This window comes from Denticeps clupeoides, chromosome 5 (assembly GCF_900700375.1).
Source record: "Denticeps clupeoides chromosome 5, fDenClu1.1, whole genome shotgun sequence".
NCBI lineage: Eukaryota > Metazoa > Chordata > Actinopteri > Clupeiformes > Denticipitidae > Denticeps > Denticeps clupeoides.
The window spans coordinates 17,254,282-17,269,305 of NC_041711.1; the positions used below are offsets into that span (position 1 = coordinate 17,254,282).

A 15,024-nucleotide genomic window follows, 5' to 3' on the forward strand; every position below is an offset into this window, starting at 1 on the left:
GACAGGGTGCATGACCCAACTGGCCAGGTCGGTACAGGGAACAGCCGAAGAGATGAGAATTTAAACACAGAGCCGAACTTTCATTTTAAAGTGTTTGCTCTCCTCTGGGAATGGCGCTGGGCCTCCCTGGCCCTGGCATTTTCATTTCAGTTTAATCACCACACACGCACACACACACACACACACACACACACACACAGAGCAAACTCTAAAGTTCTCTGATGGGCAATGGCAATGTGACATCAAAAACGCAGCAGCGCTGAGAACCATGAGACGTAAAACAGTCGTCTTCAGACTGTGTAAGATTACCTGCCCTGACACATTAAATTCAGCCCGGAGAGGCGGCGATGAACAGTAATAGCGAGAATAAAAGCGCATTATTTTTGAAAATGCCATCGGGAAAAAACAGAGAGGATCTCACTGCAGTTTTCTTCGTCTGAGTTGTCTCCGCAGTCGCTTTGGCTGTCGCACCTCCAGTGGTCCGGGATGCAGTTATTGTTCTTGCATCGAAATTCATGCGGCCCACAGGTCTTCTCATCTAGCCAAACAACAAACAGACAGACACGCACGCACAAACAAACAAAGAAACAGAGAAGGGCTTTGAGAAGCTATAAATATTCATATTCACAGCTAGGTGCAATCATGCTCCTCTAGGGGTCTCACCCACCAATTCCGTCTCCCAGTTGGAACCCGCATTACCGAGGAAAGCTAAGGTTCCATCTGGTAGAAATTAAGTGTCACACTAAACTTAGAGAAAAGTGAGCCAGATATCCCATAATGCTGAACCAAGCAAGGAATGTGTTTCTGCCTCCCAGGTACGCAACCAAGGAAAATAAAATAAAGGTTGAATTATGGCGATAAGGATTAAAAGATATCTGACTAGACATGATTAAAAGCCATTTTTGAAAAAAGAATGAACGGTGTTGCTTCAGGCGAAACAGTAGATTCCTCCTATCTTTCACAAGCACTTATTTCAGCATTTTAACCTAAAACACGATTTTCAAAAAGAAGAGACACTCAGCCCTGTTCTGCTAATCCCTGTTTGGAGCGCTGTTCCAATACCAGAAATCAACAATGCAACTTCCTCCCCAGCCACTGTCAGATCCTTAATCCAACTATCAGCACAAAAGATAAATACATAATACATTATTAATTGAGAATCCCAATGACTGCATTTCAATGTTAATACCCTGACTGGCTGTGGCATTAAAGCAACTGTAATTTATCTGGGGTGAGGGGAGACTAATAAGATCCGTTCTGCCAAATCTGCTCCAGGGCCTGAGTAACCTTCTGTTAGGAGAAACGGTCAGGTGCGAATAGCAGGAATAGGAGGACGACTCGGGGATGAAATCTTCACAGAAATGTTTAAAGTCAGAATTTTTTACTTTAGTGATTGTGGTACGTGCCTGTAAAATAAATTAAATCCCAATATACAGAACGTGTTGTCAGTATTATTTGCGGTAATAAATTGAGACCAGCTTGATGTGACAGAAAGACAGACAGACAAGTTTCCTGTGTGCTCTTAGAGGTGAGAAAAATAAATTTGAGGACAACTTCATTTATTTTGGGGGGTCTGAGGGAAAGAGATCTAAATCAGCTCTATGAGGACATATCAAACAAATTAAAAGGCGATCCACATTGGGCCATAGCTGTAGTGGGGCCTTTAAATAATTCATGAGAGCTGAAAGAAAAATATCCATTAAGCCCAAGTGACACTAATGAAAGCTTCACTACCATTCCTTGGAGTCCGCTGAAGCTAAATGTCACTTCGCTGTGAGGCTTGATGTGGAAATGAAATGCAGTGCACAGAAATCAGGTAGCTCCAGCACAATAAAATCTCAAATGTACCTCATATCCATCATTAAAATAGGGTTCCACTACAGACTGTACCTGTTAGGGTTGACTAAATAAATATAAATGATTCAATTTAATAAGAGATAAGAGAGACCAGGGTTTTCTATTGTCATATTTTTTTAAAGACTACTGTGCTCTTTACTAGTTTTACTAAATTACATTATTATTGCTGCATTACTGCATCCACATAGCAGATAGAATCAGGATTCTTACCACAACAGTCCTGCATATGTGCAAAATGTCAACAGTGCAGTCATATGATTTTAAGACAGGACATCTAACGGCCCAGTGAATCATCACCTCATGACCACACATCCCAACATCCTACCAGGGGTCTGGTCTTTTCCTGTTTGTAATCATGTGCTGTCAATTCTGCATAATATTATGTTCTTAATGTACCTTTTTGTGGTTTGTTATATACGTTCCAATCAAATGTAAATTGCATGACTGGCATTATAGACAGAAATGAAGCACATTTCAGAAGCAGGTTGAATGTAAATGGTGTTAAAAACAGCATGGCCAACAGAAGGTCACATCACAACAACATTAAAGTAATCTCAGGTGTCACAGAGATATGTAAAAATGTTGTTCTGTGCAATGCTTTTGAAACATCAGGATGCATAGCTAAAAATAAGATAAAGACAAAAGCGCTATCATCACAAATAAATCATATCAGTGCGTTGAAGTTAATGATGTGTCTGACATAGCCATCAAACTTCTGATATGCTATGCTATCTTTTCGAGGTTTACAAAGCAGATAAATTAAGAGTGGGTGCCCTGTGGGCAAAAACCTGATATGGGTGTAAATTCACTGTAAACATTTGCCTCTTGTTGGGCTCGCTTGTCAATGAACGATTCATTAAACTCATGCCAGAAGCCTCTACACTCATCTCTTTGAGGCAAATCTCTGCCTTTCAACACTTTCAATAAGTGTTGATATGCTCGGAAGTAAATTTCAGGAGCATTTTAATTGGAGGAGGTTCTAAGGAGCATGATAATTTAGAGGTTTGTGGAAGTAGTGTGATTTTAACCTGATAATTAAAGTTCTGAGGTAAGCAGCTCCAAGCCTAAATTGCCCTGTGCAATGAATAAATATCAACATAAATAGCCCAAAAACTATTCATGCATATATTTGGCAGCTAAAGTGGCGATCTTAAAAAATCAAGTCTGATTTAAAAAACACATGCTTGCATTTTCAAAATGATTGCAAAAAGTAGGTTTTCTTTAAAACAAGGGAGAAATAAGGTAATGAGAAACATTTCTTAAAACCACAGTAAAAGTGTATTTTAAGAAATATTCCTTGCGATCATAAGAGAATTAATTTTTTCCTATCATGAGGAGAAATTCCCCTAATCTCTTTACTCACCTAGAGTATGTTCGGTGTCCTATTTTTAAACCATGTCCCCTTTGTCTCAAATTAGGTTTTTAGAAAAAAAGGACTACATATACTCACAATAACCATACTAATTAAGAAACATCCACATTATATATATTGTCCTTCATATGAGAGTCCAGTGGAAAACCAGTGTCTGTAAGAATCTGCTGGGGAAAGATGGTTTATAACATGATTTAAACTTAATTTTACTTTTTGAAAGTAAAAGGTTGCATTGATGTTAGAAGGACACAATACTGAGTAGTCACCTAACAGTACCACAGGAGCACATATTATGGTCTAGTCAGAGAGAGCTGATACTCGTGTAAGAGTGACTCCCGCTGTGTTTGGGCTCCCGTTACCTCTGAGTCCCCACTCCGCGCACTCCATCTTTTTGATGCATCATAAATAAGTCACACTTGCTCTGGAGGCGAAGGCTCTTTTGTGGCTACATCACATCCATTTCCCACAAGCTGCAAGTGTGCGTGTGCAGCAGGCAATGCCGGAAGGACAATCCATTGATTGAATGACGAATGATGTGAGAGCTGAGAAAGATGTTAGAGTCATGGCTGCTAGTATTTCATTTCAAATCAATACAGCTTTTGCGCCATTCATTTTGTTATCTTATTGAATATTTCCCCTCACGTACAGATACTTTGTAACTGCAGGACGTCGATGCATAAATTCACATTTGGGCTGAATGAATTTCCCTCAAATCAGTTTGCTTTAAGGATCTCAAAGATATGAATACCAGTTCGATGAAATGATGATATTGGTCAGGACACTTTTAACGTTCTCAGTTCAAGAAAATCCTGGGTCAATACAGGGGACAAAGGGAGCTTCACCATTGTGTGCACAGGTTCATGTTCAGCTCTGCTTTTCCCATACATTTTGGTTCCAACATGTACCAAAAATGATGTTTTTCATCCAAGTGTCTAATGGGATGGTAAGAGTGAGCAAAAAGCACTTCAATACAAACCAGAGACAGCACAAAGAAATGTCACAAACTGGCACAATAAGAGTGCGCTCAGGGCCTGTTGGAAGAGACCACCAGGTATAAGATGACTCTACAATTTTAAGCCCAATCAATACTTCTTTTGCTGAAAGCCTTTGAATTGTTCCTTGAGTCTTAAAGGCCATTACAGAGAAACACACACACATATACAAACGCCTTCTATGACCACATCTTTCTCTCTTCCACACTTTCTGACAAGAAATTATTAAATAAAACGCAACATTGTGATTTCATATGACATTATTAATAAACTATAATATAATAATAGTAAAAATGTCAGTACTTTATGTAAATTTATAGTACATTATATAGACTCAAAAATTTTTTTTAAGGAGGACAAATAAATAACAGTCCCATTTTTGAGCAAATGCTCCTGTTTAAGTGTGTGTAACAATTCCCATGGTTCCATTTGAACAGGAGGAAGACACACTATTACACACATATATAAATGGGGAAAGGAGGTCAGCTCCTCCTGTATTGAATATTGCACCGGGGGAATGACTGAACCGGGACTAGTCAAATAAAATAGTGAGGGCTTTAACAGGAAAGAGTGAACAGGGGAGCTGAGAGTCAACGCTTCTATCCATGTGAATGTCACGATTAGAGAACATGATTGAGGCAGAAATGTCAAGGTCACTCCTCGCACCAGCTCAATTTTCCAGCAGGGAGAGGAGCTGCTGACGCCGACTTCAGTCATTCCCACAAATCAGCCGCAGCAGGCATATTAAGTGTTTTTTATGGGAATATTAAAGTCAGTCAGCATTAATGAGGGCAGAGCTTGTAAAAAGTGCAGTAGATGTCTGCATAACGTTATCACACCAAATTAGCCTTCTGCTTACACCAAAAGGGCTGAAGTGTTAACTGCTCAAAAGCTGCAAATAATGCAGACCGACAGAAGTCCCCCGAAGAGTAAATCCACTGCAGTTTGGGTGAGTGGTTTTGCAGTCCTCTGCTCTAACTGAGAGCTTGCAGCAATCCACCGAGAGGTAGCCACAACCATGTAAAAGTATGATCACATGCACCTGCATGTGATGAATAATGCAAAAAGAAATGAAATTGAAAATTTTCACAAATTGAAGCTGATTGCATGTTTTGCTCAAAGTGAGACTCATAAAGGACCTTCAACCTGCAAGTAATAAAGGGAGAATTTTTTGCGAGGGGGGCAGATGATGATGAGGTCTGACTCACCACAGTTAGCCTCGTCTGACCCGTCAGCACAGTCGGGGTCTTCATCACACACCCACAGCTTTGAGATGCAATGCATTGTGGTCTTGCAGAGGAACTCGTTGGACGAACATGTGCTTTCGGCTATGGTGGAAGGGAAAAACAGCAGGTTTCACACAGGAGGGAAATATGAGAGACACACAGGTGACAGTAGAAATTAGTACGTGTGACGCAACAAGCAGAAACCACACAGGCACCTGAGCTATGGAGAAACCTGTTCGAATGTGAGAAGACGTAAGAGAAAAGTAATCTGTCAGTTTCCGGCTTCAACAGATTGCAGGCAAAGCTCTGTCCTGCACCCCCCTGAAATGCACCCTGTAATCTGCACAAACAGCGAGCGCAGACACCTCTGGGAATCTAAACCTCTTTTCCATCTCGAAAACCAGCCCCCTCCTCCAAACGCGATTATCCGCACTAAACCCTCCCTCTGTTTGGCTAATCTGTGCCCTGGGTTCCAGCCACTGTTCCATAAGGGTGCCCCCAACCCCTACTGACAGCCTTGCTGTGTATTATAGGTTTTTTACCACCAGAGACTTTCCCTCAGCCAGCCTGGGGCTCAATGCCTTCAGAGATGCAGGTCTTGGGGCTCCAGGGGATGGGTGACAGGAGGCGGGATTTAGACCACCCTTTTCCAGCTTTGAGTGGAATTCACCCAACCACTGTGTTAGGCCCCTGCTCCTCCCATCTGTGGCCCCGTGCGGAACAGGAGGCTTTTCGTGCCGGTTGGTAAGGGCTGCGTTCCCAGTCACTGGGTGTCTTTAGCCTGTCATTTTGATTTATGGAAAGAAGACGGGACCTGATCGCAGATGTTTACGAGAGCCCCCTCAGGCGTTTCTGGTGCTTCAGCGCTGAGCTGAGGAGAAGTCATTTTGAAGCGCTCCAGCTTTGCCTGCCACAGAGCATTTCCAGAAATCATCCAAAACCGGAGCAGCAGCCAAGGGAGAAGCAAAATATTAAACCTGCATAAGATTCGCATGGCACTGCATATAGATTGGGTAATCTAGATCAAAAAAACAATGGCGTAGGCTTTAAACAGAGATGACTCTGGCCAGAGTGAGATTAATCAAAAGCAAAACCAACCTCCAATTAGATTTAACCTTGCCCTCAGCTCAACAAATACTTCACAGAAAAATTAGCCCCAACACGGCATGCTCAAATCCTTTTCATCCTTCTCTGGCTCAAAAAGCCTCCTATCGCAGCATGAGAAGTCCTGGGAGTGTACACACTCCAACTTTTTAATACTTTATCACAGGTAAGTCCAATATGTACAGAGGATGAAAAAAAAAAAACTGCACTGCCATCAGATTGAAGGAAGTGGCAGCTGCATTAAAGCCTTCCAAGTCTTACGGCAGTTCATTTCATCCTCGCCATCTCCACAGTCATCCTGACCATTGCAGCGCAAGTTTAAAGGGATGCACTTCTGCTTCTGGCTGCATTTAAACTGCCCGGACAGACAGATGTAGGTGTCTGTAATGCACAAAAGCAGATATCAATATGCAAAACTTATAGTAAAAACATGACACAAGATCAGAACTGCAAAAAAAAGATCATTACCACAGTTGGCTTCATCTGAATTGTCGCCACAATCATTTTCTCCATCGCATATGAAGGGAGGCAGGGCGCAGAGGCCGGTACCACATTGGAACCGCCCTGGCTGGCATTTGAACTCCGCTGTGAAAAAAAAAAAAAAAAAAAAGATTGATCGCAAGCCTTGGAATTTGACTGCAACGTTACGTTAACTCGACTCACAGCAGAGTCATCAAAAGCTGATTATTTGATTGATTTAGAGTACATGCAGCCAATGAATGAAGCATTATGTACCATGGTGAAGGCTTAAAAAGTTCGTTATTGGTGCATTGAGACATTTGTGCATATGTCAAGATACGGTAATATGCCTGATCTGAAATTACTATTAATTCAGCCATTCAAAACACACACAAAAAAGGAATGGAACTGCTTGGCTCCATATGTGGACTTTCACTCTTTGATTGATATAATCATCTGAACCCAGTCTTGATTGGCAGATATTCAGAGTTTTGTTCATGGAGCTTTAGTCATGTAATAACAGGCCTGTCTTAGCTATTCATAATACAATATTCTAAATGCCAATCAAGAAATTGTGACATTATTTGAAGTACAATATTTCAGAGCTCTACCTCTGTTGCTCAAAAGATTAACCTTAATAGGGTCTTAGGTTTACAGTGGCTTTGCTTCTGGAATCATCTGGGATTGAAGAAAGTTGTTACTTACGGCAGTCTGCAGGTTCGTCAGACCCATCACCACAGTCGTCTACGGTGTCACACTTCCACCAGAATGGAATACACTCATCTGTCCCACAGCGGAACTGAACACACACACACACACACACACACACGCACATTCAGACAGAATCTGATTAAAATACATATTTTTAAAAATCATTTGACATATCAGATTGTGAGGTGCCATGTCACATCTTTGTCAGCTGAACAGTTACATTTCATTTTTAAAACTGGTGTGATGCAATGTGTAACCTCCAACAGATAAGGAGTCCTCCACACAGAGAACAGACTGTCTCTAGGGTCTGCTTGAGACACGCAATTCATCAAGAAGACAATTCATCAAAATGCAATTCAGTTGCCTCCTCTCAGGCGGATGATGACACACCATGCCTGGAGCCATACCTGGCTGGCGGTGCAGTTGGACAGGCAGGTCTTGTTGTCGGCAGCCAGGTAGAAGTGGGTGGGACAGGCGCACTTGTACCCCCCGCCTGGCGAAAGCAGACACAGGTGGCTGCAGCCTCCGTTTGTCACCTGGCACTGGTGCTTTGGCACTTCCAAAGAGGAGCCGTGATGACAAAAGCAAGACCAAGACCCAGTGTCAAAAACACACAAGGGACACAGAGAAAGACCATCACCCACCACTGGCAGGGTAGCTGATAATCATGGGGCTCCTGGCTACTCAATGCAAACCAAATCCAAATAGAAACAAAGCACATGCACTCCTGGAAAATGGATAATTACCATCAGGCTGGCGGTACGGATGGTACACCTTTATATCTTTTATGGGTTGCCAGGAGCTGAGCAGCTCTGTCTGCCAGACCCCAGAGGTCTTGTGCGCACGGTTGAGGGACTTGGACTTCTCATCTGTCCAATATACATAGTCCTCAAAGAGCGTGAAGCCAAGCACCCCGTGCATGTCACGATTAGGCACTGGAAACAAAACAATCACATACATTTAACTCATATACAGGGTACACACAATACATGAATATTATACTGTTTACATTAATTCTAAGATTTGAAAAACAGATTTTGCTTTTACAACATTCAAATGTCACAAAAGGCTATTTTGTCTCTTCAAGTGCATTAATACAAATCTTGTTTCTAAATATCTATGAGGTCTTTTCCAATAACTATGTTATATTTGTAGCTACATCGATATAGAATCTTTCAAAGTCTAGGCTAACCTTGCCCATATAAGTTAAAGTCTTCAGGCAGTCAGGACACTTTGGGTTTAGACATCTTTATGACCTATATTATCTTGTCTAAACTGTCCCAATTTTGTGAAATTAGGACACAACACCATTCCTATATGTAGTTAAATGATAACAAACCTTTATGTCTCCTTGTCCCATCCAGGTTGGAAAACAAGATGTGACCATCATCTGCCCAGTACAGCCTTTTATTCACATAGTCAATAGTCAGTGCTGTAGGGTTATAGATCTCTTTGTTGATGATCATATTATGCTGACTGCCATCTAAGCCGACCCGACCGATGTAGGGTGCTTCACAGCAGTCAATCCAGAAGGCATATCTGCAAAGTTAATTCTCATCATTGTGCTATTCAGAGTGAAACTCCTGTCTTAAATATTTATATCAAATTATTATTTTAAAAGAAACAGAGCTGGTCAAGCTGTTTTCATACCCTGTCTGAATTTCTAGGGCCAAGCTGGTTGGGTTCCTCAGCCCAGCAGTCACAAGCGTGGTGGGGTACAGCCCATTAGCCTTGGACACTTCCAGAGATCTCTTCTCTGCATCACACCAGTAAAGGTTCTTTCCAATCCAGTCCACTGCTAGAGCACTGGGCACAGAGCTCCTGTGAACTATCTAAACAGATATGGAGTTAGAGAGAGGATGTAGTAGCTCAAGCATAGCAAGTACCAACATTACCAAATGCTGCATATAATGCAATTGGTTGCCGGTAGAAACAGACATGAGGTCATGTTCTACAGCAAGTGCTTTATGTTTTAACTGCACAAACAAGACAAACACAGTGATGCTTTTAAACTTTCTATGTGACACGCTGTAACTTTCAGCAATTGTGTCAACATGTTTATTTGAGCAACCCTCGAAACAGAGACAACACTTAAGAAGTCATTTTGAGAGCCATTGTTCAAAGAAATGCAAAAGTTGGAGAAATCTATCTGCTGCCCAGCTGGGTGACAAGCGGCTATTTAATCAGTCTTAGCTTTTCAGTTTGACTTAAAAAGAAATCCCCCGTTGCTTGCTGTTAAAAGTAATAGTGTACTTTGGGTTTGTTCTCATTTAAGGCGATGCATATCCTCACCAATTTAAAGCAAATCTTGCTGATCCCCATAGTGGCAATTAGATTTTCCCCCCTCTCTGTGAAGTTATTTGACTGAAGCCAGCTGCTAAAGTCAAAAAGTAGATTTTATTTCATGTGCATGTTTATTCAGTGTTAATATTATTAGTAAACCTTTCATAAAAGTTCATAAAAAGAATGACAAATTAAAGGCAAAACAGGATAAATGAGGGGAGGAACTGCTAAAGTCAAAAAGCAGATTTTACATCATGTGCTTGGTATATGTTTAGTCAGTGTTAATATTAATAGTAAACTTTTCACAAAAGTTCATAAAAAGAGTGACAAATTAAAGGCAAAACAGGATAAATGAGGGGAGGAGTGCATTGGACCTCCTAGAAAAAAGGGTCACTTTTGAACCAGATGGCCACAAAATCATAGTTGACTCTGTTGATCTTAAGGTGACCATAAGCAAGATACTGAGTAGAGAAACAATGAAAATCATATGCTATGTCCTCCAGATCTCCACCCATTTATTGGAGCAACACCTCAGGGGAGGGATCTCAGAGATGGGATATGTTTCCAAAGAATTACAGTGCCTTGCTGACCCGTTTTTTGGCTTTTCCTCTAATTTGTTACTCATCTGTCGTAATGAATCTGAGGATATCATTTAATTTCTTTAGCGAGCAAGAGAGATTTGTAATTATTGTCCAGCAGTTTCTTTTCCAGCAGCACCAGCTCTTCCAATGCATTTCAAATCCATTTGGATTGCCTTGTGCCCAAGATAAAAGCAAACCCCTGGCCTCCTTCTACAATCAGCGAGTGATTTGTGCCATCTCTTTTTGACACTTGAGCCTTTAACGCATGCTTTTAATGCAGCGTTGACACCACTCCAATAATTGCAGTGACTGCATGGCTTTCATCTGGATTCACCACCATGGCATGGCACCATAAATCAGCCTGGGATGCTGGGTTCAATCAGACTTAATGAGCCATTATCCCCCATATTAAACGTAACGAGCTGGAGGGCTTTCCAGCAGGTGCCAGCCTGTCATGATCAGGAAGCTCAATGCTTCTGCCCAGTGGGTACTGGGCATATGGGAATGTCCCAGTTGGCTAGACCTTCAGTGGGACAGTTCTTGCATTTAGCTTGACACAGTTGTCATAAAGTTCTGAAGTTTCCTACTCTACCAACTCACTGTCAAGTCAAGATACATCTTTTATAGAAAGATACAAAAGATAGTGTTTTTTTATCTGAGCAAAAATCATTTGTTTTTGGACCTCCCAATGCCTTAGATATTGTGATGTCTCGGGACTGCTAGGTACTCAAAGCAGAACTTTTTGGGGAGCCACGAGTTATCACAGCTGAGCACAATCCAGCCTGATCAGTCAGGGCTCAATAAAGAGAGAGAGAGCCGCTGGAAGACGCGACTACACTGATGTGTTCTGGACACGTACTGCATGTGGTTTGTTTTCAGTTCTGGAAATCGCCTCACATCTGCGGGTTCATTTTAGTTGTCCTCATTTCCCTGTATTTGGCCCTTGCACCTTTTATTTCATAATAAATCCTATTATTCTCGATGTTTCATAATAAATCCTATTATTCCCGATGTCCCGTATGTGCGCTGCTTTCCCCCCGTTGGCACTTGAGCATGAATGAATGTAGCCGCCTTCACACATGCAGATGAAGAAGCCGTAAGCAGAGAAGACACGTAGTAATACAGGTGGGCTCAGGCAGGAATGGCCGGAGTACTACCCGTAGGAGTTGATTGCGCCCTGGCTGGACACATCAGCAGGGTGGATGATCCAAAAGCACCTGATGAGATCTATGACACCCGGAAGTGGCACGATCTGCAGGTGATTCAGCAGAGCGTAGAGAAGGCAGACGACAGCAGCGAGAAAGCGGCTTATGCTTTGGGTGCTGAGAATGCCCCCAGAATGCTGTGGTCCTGATGTTGAGCGAGGACCAGCACTGCTGCGACGCCTGCCTGTAGATCCGGATGGCAACAACGGTGACAAGAGTGAGGACGAAGCTGTTGGGTGGACAGTGTAGGGTTTGCACCTCCCACATAGCCCTTCCTGGATCGTAGCCTGTGGGCACACATAACTTCCTGGTGTGCAAGCCAGCGAGGCGGAGGGAGTGTTGCGGTGCAGTGGAGTACTGGGCGAAGAAGTGGGATGGGTCGTGGTAAACTGTTTGATGTTTCAGCCGGGACGGGTAGGACGAGGGTCAACGGATCCCAATGGAAAAAAAAGATTAGCTTAGCTAGGAGGGGTCTGGCAAAGCCTTCACACTGACAATAGGGGCATGCAGTGGCAGGGGCTGCATGGTGCTTGATGGTACAGCCCTGCAGGTGGGTTATAGGTCCCTGAGCGGTCCTGGATTACCTCCCTACCAGACACAGGGAGAGACACCAGCAGACACGTGCAGGTCCTGCACCTCCTTGCAGTATGGTCAGTGGTATTTGTGTGGTCCAGCACCATGTGTGTGGTGCAGGGAGGAGAGCTGAAGGCAGCAGAAGGGTTCTGCAGTGGCAGGGGTTGCATGCGCCCTGAGACGGCAACCCTGCAGTTGGCTAACCGGTCTCCGGGCGTTCTGGGACCACCGCCCTGCCAGAGACGTGCAGGGGCAGGGTCTGCATGTGCTCTGATGACCCATCCCTGCAGTTTGGTGAACGGTCTCCAGGCAGTGAGGGATGGAGCATGCGTTTTCGGGGACGTGCACTGTCAGGGGCTGCATGTGCCCGGAAAGTTCAACCGTGAGCCGGAACCGCCGTTGTGCCAGACGATACCTGGGGGCCAACCAGAGGGTCCGGGTCCTCCGATGAAAAGGAGGACCACCAGCGACATCAGTGGCAGTGCCCTGTGGTTGCTCTGAGGGGGGGCAGGCTGGGCGCCTGCAGCTTCCATGTACACGGCTGACTGACAGGCCTAATTGTTCTCAGCTAAAGCTCGTTGAGTGAGAACGATTAGACCCTGTTATATACAGAATAAAAGCCACTGGAAAACATGACTACATTGATGTGAACCTTGAACCTTCCTTACCTTATGTGTTCGTTTTCAGTTCCTGGCAATTGCCACATGCCTGCGGGTTAGTTTTAGTTCTTTTTGCGTTCTGCTTTGTCCCTTTTTATACCGTTTTATGTTATCCTTAATAAATCCCCTTTTGTTACAAAATGTCCTTTGCCTGCGCTTCCTTCCCTGTTCAGCCTGTGGACACGACAACTACATTTCCAATAAGTTATTTAGAGTAGACACTAGTGCAAAACTATCTTGATGCAGCTGTTATAACTAGCCTTTATTTACTCATTAATAAGGCATGACTCTGTGTAATAATGTTCAAAATGAAAAAAATTAATTGCTGCTTCATAATATCAGTGTAACTGATACATAGTCCACATGACCATAATACATAGGTAGTTGGGGGGTTCAGTGGGATTCCCACTGACACTGCAGCACTGCTTGAAAAAAAGAGCTTACCTTCAGGTCACTGCCATTGAGTCGCATCCTATTTATCCTTCGACCGCTGGGCCTGCTGGAATCAATCCAATAGATCAACTCCTTCTTGTAGTCAAAATCTATTGAAATTATGTTGTTGAGACCCTGTTGGAAAAGAAAATGTGTTCTGAATAAATAAGACTTCTGAGTAACTTATGAGTTAATGGGACAAATATCAACATTATGTAGAGGTAAAAAATGTAGTATAGGCCAGTGCCATTCAACCTAAAGCACGAAATGCAATTCTCAGACCATGTATGTGGTGTCAGGACTTGATGAACAGGTCAAAATTTGTCTGATTGAAGTTCTAAAAAGAACATGGCACAGTCAGGCAACAAACAGACAGACAATCTGTAATACTGAGTTATTACAATACAAATAGTAATTATACAAATATACATGATTCATCTTTGCCTGTTCAGAGCCAGATCCTGGGGACACCATAGTTAAGCAATGATCTGAGTCAGAAATTGCAATTATCCACATTAATAATGTAACTAATGCAACAGATAATATAATGTAAATTATACATAGTTCTGCTAAGTATTGACTTTAAGAACCATTAACCAGTTATAAAGCCTATTATAAGATGCTTTAATATATTATGGTACAATTCATAATGTATTGTGATGTTTTATGGATACACCTGCATTATGGATGCAAGCCTCATGGAAAGTGCTACTAGTGACTGTAAGCCACAGTGGGACCAAACCCACCAAGCCCATTTAAAAATCATCAGATACTTAAGATGTTGTACCTGAGGCATGAGTACTCATAAATAGAAAGCATTCCTGGAGCAGAGGGTTGAGCCCCCTCAAAACCCCTCAGATTTTCAGGGGGTTTGTTAAAGGAAGCATTAAAATAGAAATGCTCCATGACGCTCATTAAGGCTAGGCCCTATTTCCATCAGAAACAGAATAGCTGATGAGTGCCATAGTGACTGCAGGTGGAGAGAGGCTTAATTAAGTGGGGGCCATTTGCCATATTTGTTTGATGAAATGAATCAGCCCCTGCGCAGGCTGGCCTCCCTCACCGTGGCTGAGATCCGTACAGTCCACCGGATCCAGGCAGTGATGGACCTCATCTGTGGCCCTCCTCCTGAGCGCACCGACCCCAACTGCCCTCCTGCACTTCCCTACCCCCAGCAGCTTATTTAAAGGTCCCCTCACATGTAATTTCTTTTGTTTTTATATCGGTCTTAGTTGTCCCCTAATACTGTATCTGAAGTCTGAAGTCAGCTGTGGTGCAGAATTACAGCCACTTTTAGCCAGTCGCACAATGAGATTTCTCCAGGACACGCCGTTTCGGTGTCTGTAGCTTTAAATACTAATGGGGAGCAGAAATTACGGAAATTATGTCATCAACACCATTTACCAACAATGTTTGCCACAGAAAGGAAGTTGTGTCTGTGTTTTTTCCAGAAAGAATAACCCACTGTTTCTTCCGAGGCTTGTGTGATGGAACTAAAAATGACATTTGTTCTCATTTTTACATCCAATCACCGAGCAACTACAATGCTTTGCACATATGGAAGCCAATG

General features: G+C 42.8%; 1 protein-coding gene across 3 annotated transcripts in view; it reads right to left on the reverse strand.

The window, feature by feature from the left end:
• Positions 1–15,024, reverse strand: part of LOC114789682 (low-density lipoprotein receptor-related protein 1B-like) — a 186,110-nt gene that overhangs the window by 40,332 nt on the left and 130,754 nt on the right. For all 3 annotated transcript variants that reach the window (XM_028978929.1, XM_028978928.1, XM_028978927.1), the window contains exons 58-67: positions 13,467–13,589; positions 9,372–9,553; positions 9,061–9,260; positions 8,468–8,656; positions 8,129–8,277; positions 7,716–7,809; positions 7,020–7,136; positions 6,813–6,932; positions 5,430–5,549; positions 422–538 (exon numbers count right to left, since the gene is read on the reverse strand). In XM_028978929.1, the coding sequence (XP_028834762.1) occupies positions 422–538; positions 5,430–5,549; positions 6,813–6,932; positions 7,020–7,136; positions 7,716–7,809; positions 8,129–8,277; positions 8,468–8,656; positions 9,061–9,260; positions 9,372–9,553; positions 13,467–13,589 (1,411 nt within the window). The remainder of the gene's footprint in view (positions 1–421; positions 539–5,429; positions 5,550–6,812; positions 6,933–7,019; positions 7,137–7,715; positions 7,810–8,128; positions 8,278–8,467; positions 8,657–9,060; positions 9,261–9,371; positions 9,554–13,466; positions 13,590–15,024) is intronic.